Source organism: Lemur catta, chromosome 25, assembly GCF_020740605.2.
Source record: "Lemur catta isolate mLemCat1 chromosome 25, mLemCat1.pri, whole genome shotgun sequence".
NCBI classification, from domain to species: Eukaryota; Metazoa; Chordata; class Mammalia; order Primates; family Lemuridae; genus Lemur; species Lemur catta.
Genome location: NC_059152.1, coordinates 1006422 through 1024969, shown reverse-complemented (window position 1 = coordinate 1024969; position 18548 = coordinate 1006422). Strand labels below are relative to the sequence as shown.

The following is an 18548-nucleotide window of genomic DNA, read 5'->3' as shown; positions in this document are numbered from 1 at the left end:
ACAGAGGGAAAAATAAGTACATGAAAAGACATTCATTCAAGGTGTGAATGAATGTTCAGGGCAGTATTATTGATGACAGTCAAAAAGTAGAAATAATTCACATGTCCATCAACTAGTGAATGGACACACACAATGTGGAATAGCCATACAATGCAATACTATTCACCAATAAAAAGAAAATAATGATACATGCTACAACGTGGATGAACCTTAAAAACATGCTAAATAAAAGCTAGATGCAAAAGATTGTATGTTGTGGGATTCAGATTACATATATGTCCAGAAAAGACAAATCCAAAGAGACAGAATATAGACTAGTAGTTGTCTGGGCCGAAGTGGAAGTATGGAGTGATTGCAAATGGGCACAGGGATCTTTTCTGGGGTGATGGAAATGTTCTGAAATTTGATCGTGGTCATGGTTGCACAACGTGGTAAACTCGACTAAAAGATCATTAAATCACACATGTAAAATGGGAGAATTTCATGGTAACTTATACCTCAATAAAATTATTTAATAAAAAAAAACTTTTAAAGCCTGGGCAAAAAATTAATTTTCTGTATCCACAAAAAAGTACATCATTTCACAAAGCAAGATCTGAATCTGTTCAGTGAGGGAAAATCTACATGCTAAGGATATTAGATGAGAAAAATAAGAGCTGACATTCTGTTAGTAAAAGTGAGATAAATGTGTCAAATATTCCTCTCTAGAGACTCATCTCACCCTACAAAGGTGCCTACAAGTAAAACAGGACTATTCTCAAGGGACAGTTTTAACTAGACTTTAAACACATAAACAAGTAACTGATGCAAACACCATAGCATTTCACGACACAGAAATTAGTGCTTCTCAAACTATCTGTAGTTAAGGGAACACTTTCCCCCCTAATCTGTTCCAAGCTAATACTTTCATAAAACACAATTGAAAAAAGATCATGAAGACATCAAATTGCTGTAAAGTTTTGAAATGCTTGTTTTCAATTTCTTTCTTCATCTTGTTACAGACCAGTAAGTTTGCAAACCAGCACCAATCTGTGGACCACACTTTAAGTAGCACAGATGTAAAGCATAGAAGAGATGACTAAAAGGTAATATTCAGTCTTCAAACTCATCCATTCATTCAACAGATATTTATTGAGCATCCATGTGCTAGATAAATACCTTGCAATTGATCCTGGGAAATGTGTGACTGTGAGCAACAGTTCCTGTGTCACTCTACCATATATTAGGGGTCGTGTGTCCCCAGGTAGCTGAAAGAGGTGGCCTGCTAAATGAAGTTACTTTTAATTGACCATTTATATTTTGGATGACAATTTTAGTTTTGACACAATTCATTTAAATCTTCCAACAGTATTTTGGCATCAACTTCTTAATACGCCCACAACATACTCCTAAATTCATACATTCAATAGAATATAATAATTATATAACATCTAAATAAACAATTATGTATGGTTAGCCCAGTACTACTCTGAATCATATACAGTAGAGAACAAAATAGACCCCACCAACCCACTCCACCCTCACACCCTGCCCTCAGCAAGCTTGCCTTCCAGTGGGGAGAGAGACAGTAAACAAAACAAATATGTTTAACAGAGTATATTTTAGATATATTTCAGATGATAAGTACTATGGAAAAAAATAAAGCAGGACGGTAGAGGGGGGCAGGCTGTGTGAGACTAAGGTAGAGAGAGTGGGGGTAGACAGGAGGCTTTGTGATTTTAAATAGGGTGGCCAGAAAGAACCTCACTAAGAGGACAATATTTGAACACCTGAAGCAGGTGACCCCGTGACCCAAGCAGACCCAAGAGCAGTCCAGGAAAAAAATACAAAAACCCTAAGGCAGAATTGTGCTTTAGGGAACAGGAGTATGGCTGCACTTCATGTTTTCACGTGTCTGTAATTGCAATACCCAATTACTCTAAAACCTTCTATTAGATTCTCAGTGTTTTGAGGGCAGAAATTTTTGTATCCCCAGCCCTTACTTGTTGAGTGATGAAATTGTTCAAGCCCTAGTATTCTTTCCTCCCACATATTTCAAATAAAAAACAAAATTTGCCTTTATTTCCAGATACATTAGATAACTTTAAGCTCTTGACCACATTTTATATGTAGCCTGCATGTTTACAAAATTTAGGCCAATCATTACATATCACTACTGAAATTCAACACTGGCAGTTTTTATGACAACTTGAGGACTACTCTGAATCATGACGTTCAAAGGTTGGCACTGAGGTCCAGCAAGGATTTGCATGTGCCTAGTACCCTCATTCAGATGTTTCTAAAAATGCCAACTGAACAGCTTGCATATTCAACTTTCCTTTGTAATTTCAATTGGACATGGTATTCTCCACTTTCCATTGTGAGGTCCCCTGTCCACTGCCAACAGCTGCTAGGTCCCACCATACAAGTAAGCAGCAGCTTTATATTTCAAGCTACGCAATTTTCGTGAACACACAGAATCCGTATGCACAGGTGTTCGCTACCTGGCTACAGTATGGAAGGTTATGTTCTTCAGTAATGAAGAAAACCTTCTAATTTGTCCAGTTCACTTACAGAATTAGTCTATCAATGCATCTTAAATAAAGCATCTAAAGCACTATGTAGTAGAAGAGAGAGAATTTGGAATAAAAACAACAACAACAACAGATTTCAGTGGTATCATCCTGTGACTCAGGGTAAGCTGCTTCACCTGAGCTTCAATCTTCCTCATTTTGTAAAACGAGAACAATTATATTCTCAGTGGGTAGTTCCGAGAGCGAATGAAATCACGTGAAAGTGGAAAACGCTGGCTGTCGTTACACCTGGCAAAACGGCGCAGGGCCTGGCGGCTTGCAGGGCTTTTGAAACCGCAGGCAGTTCAAAGTCAGTGAGACTGGGTAGCGAAAACACCTGCACGTCTAAATTACCTTAACGGCCAGCTAAAGACAAATAACGATCACTGCTTTAGAGGACGAGAGCTTAGATCTTCCAGGTACCAACCGTGTATTCTTTCCAGAAAGGTGGGGGGTTGTTACACATGCTTTCATACTCAGGGAAACCTCAAACAGTAACTTGCTCCAAACCAAGATTAAATAACGAAGGGCGACAGTTTGCAAACAGTAACATTTTAGCAGGCGGTTCTCACACCCAGTCAACCGTGCAAGAAGCTCAGCAAGATTATCTATGCATAGTCTCGCCTTTTCGTTTTAAAAACATCCCTGAAAATTGGCCGGGAACACCAGGAAGGGAAAGAAACGGGGCCGCGGGTGTCGGAGGACACCGGCACTCCCGGGTGCCCCGAGGCCGCACGTCGCGCACAGGAAGGCGGGGAGGGCCCGGCGACCCCGCAGTTCGCCCCCCGCGTTCGCCTCCCGCGCGGGCTCCACCCAAAGCGGCCGCGGAGCAGGGGGCGGGGGGGACGCCGCCGACCACACAGCAGCCCAGAAACCGAAACAAAACCGAGGGGGACTGTGTATACGCGGCTCACCAGGAGAGGCGAGCGCGACAGGGTCCCTTCCCCAGGCAGGGGCCGCGTCCCGGGGACACCCGCTGCCCCCGGTGGCACCCGGCGCCCTCCCCTCCCGCCCCGGGGAGGAGGAGACGGACGGACACACGCAGAGCAAGGCCACTGTCCCCGGAACGGGGGCGGGGAGCACACGGGCGTCCCCCAGAGAAACCGAGGCGGCAACCTGGGCGAGGCGGAGCGAAGGAGGGAAGGGAACTGGCTGCCGAGCGCGGACCCGGGAGACGCCGGGCGGGAACGAGGAGGCGGCCCGCGAGGCGGCGCCCGGGAAGGAAGAGCGACCTGTTGAATGGACCCGGCCCCGCGCGGGCGGCGGGAGAGGGCGAGTCACCCCCGAGGGTCACCCGCCGTCCCCGGACGGCCCCGCCCTGAGGAGCCCTGGCCGCAGACGCGGCGACGGGGACACCCACGGCGGCGCGGCCCGGCCCGGCGCGTCACTCACATCTGATACTCGTCTATCGCCTCCACCAGCTGCCCCCACGAGTCGAAGTCGGCGCCTCTCCTCAAGCTGGCGCCCCAGCGCTGCAGCAGGCTCCGGGTCACCTCCGACATGGCGGGTCCCCGCCCCGCGCCCTCCCGCCCCTTCCCCAGCAAGGCCGGGCTCTAGGGCGCCATCCTCCCCGGGCCTGGCCCCGGCGTTAACAGGGCCGGGAGGAACCGCCGCGGCCGCCGCCGCCACCCGCCGAGGAGCCGCCCAAGCCCATTTGCCGCCACAGCCAAACTTTACGGCTCCGGAGCGACCGCCCCGCCGAGGCCCCGCCCCCGGCCCCGCCCCGCTGCACCCGGGGCCGCCATCGCTATCGCGGCATCCGCCCTCGGCTCCAGAGCCCAAACCAACTCCCTTCCTCTCTGGGGAAGAGGCCGCCGCTCGAGAGGAAGGACCAAGGAGGGCAAATTAGAGAGGGCTGATGAACAGAGCGTTCTGAGGGGGCTGAGACACCGCGGCAGACCCCGCCCCGGAGCGGCGAGCACTGCCGCCTCGGTAGCTGTCATGGCCGCCGGGCCACGTGACCCCGGCTCGGCCCGGGTCCGGCTTCTAGACGCTCTAGTTCAGTAGTCTCGTTCCTCCGACTCCCTCCTTTTCTTGTTGCAGGCTCCGATACTGCCTTTCCTCCCTCAGGAGGACCGCGCTACAGACTCTGAGGAAGCCGGTAAGTATGTCGGAGGCCGGGAGTTTCCCAGTAATATCCCCCACCCCCGGCGTTCCCCCGGAGTCCCAGTCAATAGGGTCATCCCTTTTACACCGGTTTCCACAGACCCCTGGATAGTGGTCCAAAAGTCTTCTAATGCCTTGAAAGAAAAATAGAAGGAAAATCTATATTGCCCACCCCAATCAATGGTGTTAATAGCTAGATCCACCGAACGCCCTTGCCCCGAGTCCCCACTGGAGCTCGGAGATCGTCTAATGCCAGCTAAATGGGGTTTGTTCGGCCGTCGTCTGCCCGCCTCGCCGGGTCGATAGTGTCGGCTCTCCACCACAATGCCTGTGGAGAATGAGGGGCGCGCCAGCGTTGGCGCGTGCGCAGAGTCGCCGCCCGGCGCCTCGAAAAGGGGCTGGGCAAGGGCGGAAGAGGCCGGGTGGTAAACAGGAAGTGGACGCTCGGCTCTCTGGGGCGGGGCTCAGGTAGGTTCCCCCGGGGACCCGGGTCTCCGGAGCGGGGGCGTCGTGTCTGCGGTCGGGTCCTGTGTAAGCGCGTCAGGTTGCCGCGTCCGCCGGGATGCGGCACCTGCGGGTGGGCGTGTCGCTCCCACCCCACCTGCGAATTCCCGGAAACGGGGCAAGGCCGGGCCGCGGCGGGGGCGGGATGGGTGGGGGCAGGGGCCGGGGCCGACCCCCTTCGTTCCCCGACTTCGGGCACGTTCGCGCGGGAAGCGGGCGCCGCCTTCGCAGAAGCATCCAGGAAATTTGCTTTCCCAAGATGCGGTGTCGAATGTGACCTTATCTCCGGAGGGCTTGGTTTATGTGCGCGTAGATGCGGCGTTTAGGCTATCGAGGAGGTTTATGCAGACGAGGTTTGGCTGATGGTGTTCCTGAAGGGACTTGTTAAATGTTGTGTTCAAGTTTTCCCTGGGTACGCAGTGCAGTCTCTATGCATTAAATATCTGGAGCACCCCAAAAGCAGTTTTGTCACGGATAAGTAAATGTGGTAAGGGAAGCGCGTCATGCAGGTATCTCGTACACTGTGCAGCCCATATTTCTTTCTAATAATGAGACAAGTTGACTGACAAGCTTGTATCATGCCTTCAGAGTAAGTAAACCTTATCAGAGTTTCTTGTCTATTACTTCCTGGAATCAAATTGCCATATTTCAGTCTTTGGCTAGGCTCTCCTGTGTTATTTGCACTGCTTACCCAGGGACTTTGGGCAAGAGACGTACTGCTTTTTTTTTTTTTTTTTTTTTTGAGCTAAAAGGTGTGGAACTTAATTTTTTTAAGTTGGCATTTCACTTAGGTAGTTTTTCAAATGTTTTCGTTCTTAGGGTAGCAGTCACTGGTCAAGCATTGCATTGCTTTTTTAAATATAAAAGATGGATTGTTATTAGCTATTTTATGAAAAGCATGTTTTGTTGCGGAACACATGCTGTAACCAAGCCACTGGTGTCAGTAATACGCGGGAAATGTAGTAATTAACTTAAGAACATCTTAACAGTATGTAATTAATTTTAACAGTATAAATCAGGGTCACTATTTGGATCTGTTTTGGAAATTACGTTCATCTGGTCCTGTGCCCCTCTCACCTGCAGCTGTCCCACCAGTCTAGTACTTTGCTACTCAGACATGTAGGCTGGGGACCAGCATAATCAGTGTCTCAGGTGTTGCGTTTTAAGGACTACCCCACCCCCAGGTGATTGTTATGCATATTAAAGTTTAAACATTACTGCTTTAGGATATTAACATTGAAGTTCCTGTGGGCAAATTTCTAAATGCTGGCTTTATTTTGTACAGGTCTGATCTAAACATAGACCACCATAGACAATCAGTTAAAACAAGATTGATTAACGGCAAGGAAGCATTTTATGTGTATATGTATAATATTTAATATATAAAATGTGTGCTCTAGTAAACTTTTATTTTAAAAATAACGAATTTAATAGTATTTACATTGTTTATTAAATGTTTTAATTTTTATATATTTTTTGTCTATAGAAAACAGCTGGAGAAAATGACCCATTGGTTTCATAGAAACCCATTAAAAGCCACAGCTCCTGTCTCTTTTAATTACTATGGTGTGGCCGCTGGTCCTCCTGCTTCAAAAATTTGCAAGTAAGTTTTAGTCTAAATCAACAAGTAGTGATTAAACCACTTTCAGATACAAAGTACTTTTTTAGGTTCCATGGTTAATGCCTCTTTCTATCTCCTGTAAGTGATTTGAGATCATCCAGGACACGCCTCCTTGAACTGTTCACTGATTTGAGCTGTAATCCAGAAATGATGAAGAATGCAGCAGATTCATATTTTTCTCTTTTACAAGGTTAGTTATTTACATGAACTTCTGAGTTCTTTTAAAAAGCTATGCAGGCCAGGCATGGTGGTTCACACCTGTGATCCTAGCACTCTGGGAAGCCAAGGTGGGAGGATTGCTTGAGCTCAGGAGTTCGAGACCAGCCTGAGCAAGAGTGAGACCCTGTCTCTACTAAAAATAGAAAAATTAGCCAGGCATGGTGGTGCGTGCATGTAGTCCCAGCTACTCGGGAGGCTGAGGCAGGAGGATCACTTGAGCCCAGGAGTTTGAGGTTGCTGTGAGCTAGGCTGACGTCACGGCACTCTAGCCCGGGCAAAAGAGTGAGACTCTGTCTCAAAAAAAAAAAAAGCCATCCAGAAGTTTACATTTAATTCTTAGACTTTTCAAATTTGAATAATCTTCCAGGCCATATTCTTTGGTATGCTCAAGTTTCAAAAATGTAAGGATGTTAGGGTGGTATGTTTTCTTCCTAACATTTGAAAATTAAATGTGTACATACTTCGTATCATGTCAGGAGAAGGTATGAGATTCAGAAAGGGAGAGGGGGTGAGGTGTTTCATTCAGCCACCTGGAAAAGTAATTATCTGAAAATTCTTCTAAGCAGAACACTCAATATTTCTTCTAAAACTAAAATATCTTATATCTTTTTATAGGTTTCATAAATTCACTGGATGAATCTACCCAAGAAAGCAAGTTACGATATATTCAAAATTTCAAGTGGACAGATACATTACAAGGACAGGTTCCAAGGTAAGCAGTACTAATGTACCTCTAAATTGAAGCCAGTTCTTGTAACTATTTAGCTAGTGGGTAACTCAGCCTCCGTATTCGAAGAAGAAAAATACACATCTGAAATAATTTTTTCGTATCAGGAAATTAATTAAAAGCATTTGACCTAAATCCTAATACATACAATTACGTAAAAATATAATTTGTTTCTCCTGACAAGATCTGTTTTTGAGATAATACACATGATAACTAAAATGGAACAGCCTTGACCTTTAGTAACACATAAAGAATGGTTTGGGAATTCGGAGCCCAAACCCGGCTTTCCGTCTTCGCCTGCATTCAGGCTGAGCTGAAGTTTGGTTTTTCCTCCTACTATTCTTTTTCTGGTGGATACTTCAAATGCCTTTCGTCAGTCTTTCTCCTCCTTTTTTTCTCCCCAGCTCCATACTCTTTTGATTCACAGTATTTGTTTTCTTCCTTTTTTCTTTTCACTGTTCTGCTGTTTTAAAAAATTTTGCTTTAGAACTTTCTCATCACTCACTTGAAACTATTTATAACACACCTAATCATACAGGAAACATCACAATGGTGCTAATTTTTTATTTAACTGCTCTTTTTTAACATCATTGTATTGTTGAAGTGCCCACATATTTTAATCTCCATTTGCTTCTGTTTTATAAAAACAGAAAGGAAGGAATTAGAGATTGCTGAAAGACCAAGGCAGGCTGTGCATTACAGTGGAAAGAATAGAGACATTAGATTCTTACGTATCTAGGTGCAATCGCAGGTTTTCTCCTGGGGAACATCTGCTTCAACTGTATGTTGGGGTTGTGGATATAGGACTTTGTGAGGAACAAAATAATAAAATTTACGTTAAGTGAATAATATAATGCTGGGCATATAATAAGACATTCATTAAGTATTAGTTTCTTTCCTTCCTTGGGAATATTATATGTAGAACTCATAAATTGGGTAGGAAGTGGGGTAGAATACTGATGGGCTTGACATTCAAAATCTTCTTTAGTTTGGCTCCATGCTGTGTTGCCCCGGCTAGCCGAAAGAAAGAAAACTAAAAAAAAAAAAAAAAAAAAAAAAGTTTGGTTCCAGCATGGTTTTTGCCCTTCTTTTTCCTTGATTTCTTTTTATATACCATCTGCTCCAATCAGGGACATTGGGTCACTTCCATCAGAAAAATCTATACTTTTCTGTGGTATCATTTCCTAATCTGGGATGTCCTTTTGCTTCCCTTGTGGTCATCTTCCAGGGCACAGTTCAGATTTTATATATACCATTAAGCCTTCTGTAATCATTCTGGCTTGAAATAATTTTTCCTCTGAATTCCATTTTTGTACAATGTTGTATAAGAACCACCCATTTCAGAATCAACTGAATACTTGTTAAAAATATAGATCCTGGGCCCTGTCCTAGACTTTCTGGGGTTAAGTCCCAGAAATCTGTATTTTTAAAGCTACCCTCTATATAATAAACTTTGGGAACTACTATTCTCATGCTTAATCACTGTGAAGTACAAACTAGACCATTGCATGTAGCCAGCCATTCCTTGTTAATTCCCACGTGTGTTGTGTTTACAACTATGTTAAACACAAGCATCATTTTCTTCATCTATACTAGTTAGTGTATCACTTTGTAGTTTTGAGTTGGATATCTAATAAGCTTCATGTAGTGAAGTCTCAAGAATTTACAGAACTTAATGATCATGTTTATAATTCCAGTGCCCAACAGGATGCTGTTTTTGAATTAATTTCCATGGCATTTAATGTAGCTTTATGGTATACCAAATACGCTTCAAGACTGGCTGGAAAAGAAAAGTAAGTTAAAAGGGGAAAGTTATATGCATTTGTGTTATTTGTCAAGTATATGGAGCTTCATTATTTTTAAAAACTAGGCTAGTGATTAAAAGTGCCAATTTGGACAAGTGAAAGATTGCCTGATAATGTTAATATTCCATGTGTCAGAATTATGGTGCCTAGTGTTAAAAGGGAAAAAAATTTTAATAGCCTTGTCATGTGGAAGGTCTTTCTAAATAAGTCCCCAAACCAAGAATCTATAAAGTAAAAGATTGAATATTTGACTACATAAAAATACCATAAACAAAGTTAAAAAACAAATGACAAGATTGGTCAAAAACATTACAATGCATGTGATAAATTATTTTTATATTGTATATGCTTACAAATCAAAGACTAGCAAATCAATTGAAATAAGCAAAGGACATGAATAGGTAGTTCAAAGAAGAAATACAAAGGGCTTATATGTATGTGAAAAGATGTTTTGAAGGATTAAAGAGTTGTAAAATAAAATAAAATACAGTTTTTAAAGTAGTTAAAATGAATACAGCAACAGAGATTGGCAAATTAGTCGTGGCTCATCCATATACGGGAATAATATGCAACCATTTAAGAATGAAGCCAAATTGTGTGTGCCGATGTAAAATTATCTTTACAGTAAGTTAGGTGATGACAAGAGCAATGAGTATAGGTACCATAGAAAACTAGTGGTTTTCTTTCTTTTAGAGAAATACAAATGAGTAATTTTGGTTTTGTGATGATGTATTAGTTGTTAGTTTTAACACCAGAAATGGGATTCGCCCTCTAACTAATGTAATCACTATTTTTAAGCATAACAGAAGATGAAGCAAAAGAAGTACATCGAAGCCTAAAAATTGCAGCCGGGATTTTTAAACATTTAAAGGTAAAGGTAAAAATAATATATAAATACATATGTATTTAAATATATATATATATATAGAAGGATTTATATATATACATATGTATATATATAAATGCTTTAATTCTTGAAAAATTTTTATTTTTTCTTTTGTGGAATGTGGAGGAAGAATTGTTTTATTTTGTAAAAAGAGCCAGTATGTGCTCTGTGTTCCTTTTCTTAAATACCTTATGGATGAGTGCAGCTAATTACCAAATATTAAATGTCTCCATTTTAATCTTAAAATTACCAATGACTTTTATAATTAGAAAATTGAAGTTGTAATACTCTGGTCATTTTTCCGTGTCTTCCAAAAAGGTAGGAGAAAACAGAAAAATTGGTGATTCTCAGCATTTCTTAATGTCTTCTGCGGCCGCTGCCAGGAGCAGCCCTGATTCCACAGAACTGCACTTGGGACTGTGTCCTTCCTCCGTATCACGATGCAGGGGGCAATCAGCACACTCTGATTCTCCCAAATTGCCTGGAGACGTTATACGGGGATTACAAGAAAGAATAATGTGTCTTCCAGACAGAATTCCCCCCACTTCATTCTAATTAAACCGCTATTTACTGAAGGCTTCCTGGAGGCCAGTGTTAGATTTTTCATGATAAAATAAGATAGCTTGTACAGTGATTAAAAAGCTGTGATTCTGGATTAGGTGTAGAATAGTAGGTTTTTTTCTTTACATCTTGAATTTATTAATGTGAATGAACAATTCAGGCTATCATGCAAGAGGGAATTCCAGTTACTATTTATATTTCATTCAGTTAAAGGTTTTTCAAGAGGAAAGTATGGCTTGCATATCTAAGCAATCTGTTATGACCTAAATTTTGTTCTTAAATTTCTTGTTCTTGTTAAAGCTGAGTCTTAGTGTATAGGAGCTTTTATACTTTATAAGCTTACTGTTGCACTTTTTTACACAATTTTTGTTTGTCCTCTAAATCTCTGGTAAGTCCCCAAATTCAGTGTCTCATAACTTCTGTTTTCTTCGTCTCTAACAACTGGATTAAAATGAATTTTGGCTCCTTTGTTTTTTGTTTTTCTTTCTTTCTCAGGAAAGTCACCTCCCAAAGCTGATCACGCCCGCAGAAAAGGGAAGGGATTTAGAGGCGCGGCTCATGGAGGCTTATATCATCCAGTGTCAGGCGGAAGCTCAAGAAGGTATCCCAAATACTGTCAGATTTTTTTTTTTTTTTTTAAGGACATCTGTATTGGCATTTAATTCTTTTAAGATCAGAATGAGCTGGAATTGAGTTTCAGGTCTGAGAAATTTGTGATGAGGAACAAGTTCACCTTTAGCATCTGCCTTCAGCTCTCAGCAGGGAAAGGTCTTACAGTGCAGTGGCTTTTTTTAAGGAGGATTTTGATTGCATCCTGTTCCTGACAGTATAAATTTCTTTAACTCATCGTTTCCTCCTCCACTATGCTCATTCTTTTTCCTCTTTCACTGTTCCGCTCACCTTGAAGTCTTCACCTTTCAATGGCAGGAAATAATGGGACTTACGTTAAACATTAAAGAAACTTCTGTAGGCTTTTGCTTTTCTTTATTTCAGACTCCATTGCTCCTCAGAAAGCATTTGTGTCCTATCATGTCGTGCTGTTTTGTAGTAGTAATTCTCTGTGATTAGCTAGTAATTGGCTGGTGATTTAAAGAGTTTCCAAACCAGCAAGCTCAGTGCTGTGCTGTTTTGTTCAAGTTTCCATTTTCTGTCACTTTTCTCATGTTAAAACTTCTAACAAAGTGCATGAAAATCTCAAGAAGTCACTGTCTTTTGCTATTAAAATTGAAATCAGGATGAATAAAGGTGAACATAATTAAAAATTCAATTGATTGTGTTTGGTTACAGTAACAATTGCTCGAGCAATTGAACTGAAACATGCTCCTGGACTAATCGCAGCACTGGCTTATGAAACCGCCAATTTCTATCAAAAAGCCGGTAAGCTTATAAATCTGATGTTACATTTTTAGTCTTTAGATTCTCAAATTTATTTGCTCTTGCCTTAATAGGGAGCAAAAGTAAAAGATTCTCAGATTCTTTTATTATTTGCAAAACTAAAATAATATCTTTAGTATTTTATTAATATTTATCTTGTTTAAAATAAATGAATTAAAGCTGTTCACATTTAATATGCTATGTAATTTCCAGTGGAATGGGCAATGCTATCCTTCTTAGTTGTGATAATCATATAAGTATATAGCTTTTTTTTTTTTTGGTGTTTATAACAACCTTATAGTTAGGAGAAAAGGTTGGTAAAGTATGTGTAGGTGTGATCAGGAATTGGTTTGTAAGCCTTTGACCTTTATTCTGTAGATATTTGGGACCGATTAAAAGTAAGTCTGACTTGATTGGATGTGAATTTAAGAAAGGTTCCTATAGTTGTAGAATTATAGACGAGCTGTGGGAAGGAGTAGTCGGCTGACTGGACTTAGCACTTGAGAAGAAATCTCACGGTCTGTGGAGGAAAGGGTGAAGCTTTGACAAAGACAGTGAAGTAGCAAATGGAGAGGAAGAAACGGATTTGAGAGATGTTTGGGAGAAGGGTGTGTGAGTGAACGTGTGTGTTACAGAAGATCGAATGATGCATGAGGTGCGTGAGAGGAGCGTGTCCTGCATGTTTCTGACTTGAGTGACTCGACTGTTTGCATTGCCATGTTATATAAGGTTTCATATATTAATACATAACAGTATAGATGTTAACAGTATTTACTTTGACATTCTAAATCATAATCTATTTTTAGCATTATCTTTAACTTGAAGGTATGTTAAGCATCAAATCAAAGAGATACTCTGGTGTTTAACCAATCTTATGTAGCTTAAAGTATAGTTATGGGAAAGTAAATCACTATAAGTAAAGAAGGGTGTTTTTGTTTTGGTTTTTTTTTTAAGCCAGTCAAATTTAGCAGAGGGGGATTTTTTGTTTTGCACTGTGTAAATGCTTGACGTTTAGACTTTGATGGCATTCTGCTTTAGCATCAGAACACATGAACTACTAAAAGTCGTCTAGTGAATCAGGGTGAAATTATATTTTGCTTTTTAAAATGTAACTTTAGATCATACTTTATCCAGTTTGGAGCCTGCATATTCTGCTAAATGGAGAAAATATCTTCACTTGAAAATGTGTTTCTACACAGCTTATGTGAGTATTTATAACCCTAAAAACAGTGTAAATGATTGTCTTTCCAGCCCTGGGGGTGCCAGGTGTCTCATCTTACCAGACTCTTCATTAGCGCTTTGCCAGCAATGGAGAGCTCTCAGCAAATACTCACAGTCAGCTCAGCCATTGTGGGCAAGTGGGCAGGAAGAGATGACGTAGAATTGTAGAGCTGGGTTACAGCAGCGGAATTACTGTTTGATTCAAAACACACTTTCAGGCTGTGAACCTTCTGCATACTTAATGAGAATTCTTTGAATTGTTTCCTCCTGTACATTGAGAAATACTTACTAATTCTAATCTAAGGCTTCCCATGCAGCACCTCAGCTAGGTTGGTGAGGAACCATCTACCGGCATCACTGTGGAAGTTACTTAACAGTCTGCCGTCCCCACCAGACTTAATTGTTCTGTTGATTAGAATGTCATGTGAGAGATCATCAAAAACCTTTTTCAGGTCTAAGTAGCTATTTTTGTTTCTTATACCTTATAATCAGTTTTCAAGCGCACTACGGAAGACCGTGTGCAGTAACCCTTGACATTGATGTGGACGTTGAAAGAGTAACATTGCAAGCTAATATGTTGCTCTTAAAACTTCTTTCGTCGTTAACTTGGAAACACTCTTTCCGTCTCCCTCTGCATTAGCACAGTAATTTCCTACTTCTTAATTTTAAGTACAGATTTCAGCAAAAAACCTTTATTCTCAGGACATGGTCAGAAGGCTATTTTGGCTCAAGGCTTGACATAGTTCCATCTTTTATATGGACAGAGGTGGGGAGAAGCTTGCTCAAGTGAAGAAATGTAAGAGCTTGCATTGATACTTCAAACAGTAGATACAGGCGTTAGTTTATGTGACACTTACATAGAATAGTAATAGTGGAAAGCATGATGTGGGGAGAGAATGAATAAACATGTGTTTGTCTGTCAGGCCTACTGTTACCATGGTCAGACTTTATTGGCTGGAGACAAATGCGGGGAAGCAATCAGGTCTCTCCAAGAAGCAGAAAAATGTGAGTATTCCTGCCAGCATATTAACTCGCTTTAAAAAAATAAATGTTTTATCATAAAGGGGGAGTAGGTTATTAAAGAGATTTTGGCTGAGTTCATGAAAGGGAAATGGGAATGGGTGAGATAATTGGAGAAAGGAAAAAAATGTTTCAAAAAAAACACAGGGCTGGGTGCAGTGGCTCACACCTGTAATCCTAGCACTCTGGGAGGCCGAGGCTAGAGGATCGCATGAGGCCAGGAGTTCAAGACCAGCCTGAGCATGAGCGAGACCCCATCTCTATAAAAAATAGAAAAATGACCCAGAGTGTGGTGGTGTGCACCTGTAGTCTCAGCTACTCAGGAGGCTGAGGCAAGAGAATCGCTCGAGCCCAGGAGTTTGAGGTTGCTGTGAGCTATGGTGATGCCACTGCACTCCAGCCCAGGTGACAATGTGACCCTGTCTCAAAAACAAAACAGAACAAAACAAAACAAAATTCTAGAACCTGTAGAGCATACCCACCTTTCACTAGTAGTATTATTATTGGTATTGCTGTTATACTAGGTAAACAACAGTAAAAAGCTTAGTAGCTCTGATTTAAAGCCTCTAAGTATAAATAAGCAATGTTAATTATACTCAAAAGACTTTGTATCTTTTTCACGTGCAGTTTATGCAAAGGCAGAAACACTATGTAAAGAATATGGAGAAACCAAAGGGCCTGGACCGACAGTCAAACCTTCGGGACATTTGTTCTTTAGGAAACTTGGAAACCTTGTGAAGAACACCCTAGAAAAATGTCAGAGAGAAAATGGATTTATGTGAGTACAACTGAATACTATTTTAGTAATACTAATATGTCGATTTATAATTACATTAAAATATTACTATTTTAGTCACAGTTTCTGTTTGTCTCTATTCCCAAAGGTTCCAAGTTAAATGACATTGAAGTTTAGCATTAGTTTTCTCTTTAAATTAGTGATAAAGTTCCACTGTGTGGGGCCTTTTGTTCTACTCTGATGATGATATATATTCATAAAAGCACATATGAATTAGGAACATGTAGCCTACTTCATTAGGATACTGTCTTATACTACCTTAATTTTCTCTTAACTGTTTCTCTGATATTTTTTCTTTGTGTATTTTAAATACATATGTATCTTCTCAGCTCCCTTTGCGTGTTCGTCTCGCTCTGGTGTTAGCTGCCTATAATGCAGGAAGATGAATTTTCTCTCAGGCTTTCCCGGTTCTTTCAAGAGGTTTTCCCATGTGAAATCAACGTTGTTCAGACTGTAGGTCTCCCCCTGTGTAGGCTGGTGGACTTGACCTTGACCTTGACCTTGCTTTTATCCCTTTACGTTCTTCCCTGTATATTCTTCATCTAGTCACGCTGAGCTCCTCACTTGCTTGAACATGCCTAGTTCACCTTGAGTCACTTCCTTTGGAAAGAGTCAGTGAACCCCCAAATCTGTTGTCCCTCTTTGCCTTCTCGTGGCCGTAGCTCCGGTCACGTCGCGCTGTAATTGACGGGGTTTCATGACTGTCAGTTACTTTTCTCCATGAGGCAGAGAGCTCTCTTATCATCCGTAAATCATCATTTTCCTGAACAAGACCTTGGACATATGAGGCACTCAAATAGTTACTGAATACATGAATGTTTATATAAATTGCTTTTTGCAGTTACTTTCAAAAAGTTCCATCGGAAGCCCCACAACTGGAACTCAAAGCGAATTACGGTCTTGTAGAGCCTGTACCTTTTGAATTTCCTCCTGTAAGTGCTCATTGGACACCAGAAACGTTGGCTACGTTTGATCTCACCAAGAGACCCAAGGATGACAGTGTAAGAGATTGGGTTGTTTTCTTCCATTGACAAAAGTTTAAAAAGAGAAAAAAATTCAGAGTTAGAATTTTGATATTCTCTCACTTTAAATATGTGCATGTTTGTCTAACCATTAAATTAGCTAATTACACTACCTGGTGTGATCATCACAGAAGAGTCAGAGATAAGACCTCTGGGCCGTAAATGTCTTCTGATTTTCTACATAATTGATTGACATTCTTCTTAACACATTATCTTACCTTTTTACAACTTGTCAGTGCCTCTTTTAACAAGAGTGTGGAAGAAAACATCATCCATGTTTATACTCCTATAGTAATCTGTTTTGGATTTAGCATATTGCACGATGTTTGAAGAGTTAACCTAATGTAAGCATTTCATGAATCCAGGGGTAAAATAAAAATGCTTTTATTCATTTGGATCTAAGTACATCTTGGCATTCTAAATCAAATGGTAGATTAAGTGGAAATGGTGAGGTCTAACTACCAAAAGACTAGGGATCTATGGTAAAAGAATAGGATTGTGTTGCAGCCATAACTCCTTCCTTGAAATTGGGTCATTTTTATGTAATTTCCTTCCCATACTAAAACCATTATTCCTTAAAATAACCATCTTATGTCCTTTTCAGCCTGTCAAATAATGCCCTAAGAGATAACCCATTAACTGTCACAAGTAATTTCTAAATTTTAGTGTTCTTCATGCATAGATTCATCACCACTCAGAGTAGTGTGGGGCTAGGAGTACCATTAGCTTGATTTTTTGCCGATGAGACTAGGTTTTCATCTTACTGAAAATGTTACTTTCTAAATATGTCTTAAGCTCCTGGAATCGCTTTGTTAGTATCAGTGTTATATAATTTAAGATAGCATCTTTTAAAAGTCTGAAGTAGAAAAGATCAAGTGTTTGTTTTTGGAATCTTAATTTCTATCCTTACACTGTATTTTTGTTTCTCTCTAGACCAAACCCAAACCGGAGGAAGAAGTGAAACCTGTGAAAGAGCCAGATATCAAACCTCAGAAAGACACTGGTTGCAGCATCTCCTAAAATACACCTGGAATACAACGTGCACTTAGAAGTTCTCTGCTAGTAAATAAGATAAACCATGGCACTGGAGTTCATATGTCTTGAAATGATTTCTCTGAAGTCTATAGAATCGTTATTACATTCAGAGGGAATCTGCCTTCAGTTTATTTGTTCTTGATTATTAATATAGTGGAGATACTATATGCTTTGCTTTTGAATTCTCCTTTTTAATCAGGACATTTGAAAGATTTCATTGTGTCTCTCAAGGGTGTATTTGAGGGTTGGGTCTTTTTTTTTTTTTTTTTTTTAACACTGAGTAGTAATAAGTTTCAGGTTCATATATTATAGGCCCGAATCATATCATTTCAGGTATGTTTTTCTATCTTCAGAAAAAATGTTTATTTTCCTTCCTCTTATTAACATCAGAAGAATGCCAGGAATCAGTTTTTTGTTTTGAGCTTTGTTTTTTTTTTTTTTTTTTTTAAACTTCCTGATATCTGGATTTTTTTTTTTTTTTTTTGGGGGGGGAGACAAGAGTCTTTGTTGCCCAGGCTGGAGTGCAGTGACGCGGTTGTATCTCACGGCAACCTCAAACTCCTGGGCTCAACTGATCCTCCTGCCTCCGCATCTCCAGTAGCTAGCTGCAGGTACAGGCTCACATCAGCACATCTGGCCAACTTCTATTTATTTTTTGGAGACATGGGGTCTCGCTGTATTGCTCAGGCAGGTCTCGAACTCTTGGCCTCAAGTGATCCTCCTGCCTTGGCCTCCCAGAGTGCTGGGATTACAGCCGTGAGCCACCGCGCCCGGCAGGGGTTGGTTTTAACAGAGTTCTTTCCCCTCACCATTGTGTTAATCGGAGCACAGACCTGTTATATTCTGAGTTATTCATCTTTTCTGGTGGGGGAAAAGTTCACTTAAAGATCAGAAAACCATCAAACCAACTCTTTTACATATATTAGAATCCACAGTTTACTCAAAACTCAGTGTCTCTAAGTTACAGCAAGACCTTTAAGGTGTCCCTGTTGAGTGGCCCTGTGCCTCCTGAAGTCTCAGTCACCCTGCAGTGATTTGTACAGGTACCTTTTCCAGTGGGTTTTTTACTTAGAGGACGGAACTTTGTAACAGCTGTTAA

At 41.1% G+C, this 18548-nt stretch overlaps 2 protein-coding genes across 6 annotated transcripts in view; one reads left to right on the top strand and one right to left on the bottom strand.

The window, feature by feature from the left end:
- The window catches only part of AIDA (axin interactor, dorsalization associated), a 36259-nt gene extending 32002 nt beyond the window's left edge, over positions 1 to 4257 (bottom strand). Inside the window, exon 1 of the mRNA XM_045537092.1 lies at positions 3945 to 4257. Coding sequence (XP_045393048.1) covers positions 3945 to 4054 — 110 coding nt within the window. The 5' untranslated portion in view covers positions 4055 to 4257. The remainder of the gene's footprint in view (positions 1 to 3944) is intronic.
- An 11-nt stretch (positions 4258 to 4268) lies between these two features.
- Positions 4269 to 17616, top strand: BROX (BRO1 domain and CAAX motif containing). 5 transcript variants are annotated; one of them, XM_045537089.1, is made up of 14 exons: positions 4269 to 4653; positions 6448 to 6522; positions 6649 to 6765; positions 6867 to 6973; positions 7618 to 7714; positions 9427 to 9522; positions 10333 to 10405; positions 11477 to 11582; positions 12269 to 12358; positions 13474 to 13559; positions 14500 to 14581; positions 15224 to 15374; positions 16234 to 16393; positions 17348 to 17616. In XM_045537089.1, the coding sequence occupies exons 3-14, from the start codon at positions 6665 to 6667 to the stop codon at positions 17432 to 17434; spliced, it is 1236 nt and encodes a 411-aa protein (XP_045393045.1). In that variant the 5' UTR covers positions 4269 to 4653; positions 6448 to 6522; positions 6649 to 6664; the 3' UTR covers positions 17435 to 17616. The 5 variants fall into 5 exon arrangements, with proteins under 5 accessions (XP_045393045.1, XP_045393043.1, XP_045393046.1 ...); XM_045537087.1 differs by lacking the exon at positions 6448 to 6522; XM_045537090.1 differs by lacking the exons at positions 4269 to 4653; positions 6448 to 6522 and adding an exon at positions 5130 to 5189.
- The last annotated feature ends 932 nt before the right edge of the window (positions 17617 to 18548 follow it).

What these genes read in the sequence shown, in the direction of transcription:
- BROX (XM_045537087.1), top strand. Translation starts at nt 6,665, where the DNA reads ATGACCCATTGGTTTCATAGAAACCCATTAAAAGCCACAGCTCCTGTC. An exon ending in TTACAAGGACAGGTTCCAAG is followed by an intron (nt 7,715 to 9,426) that starts GTAAGCAGTACT and finishes TTATAATTCCAG; the next exon opens with TGCCCAACAGGATGCTGTTT. An exon ending in GGATTTTTAAACATTTAAAG is followed by an intron (nt 10,406 to 11,476) that starts GTAAAGGTAAAA and finishes TTTCTTTCTCAG; the next exon opens with GAAAGTCACCTCCCAAAGCT.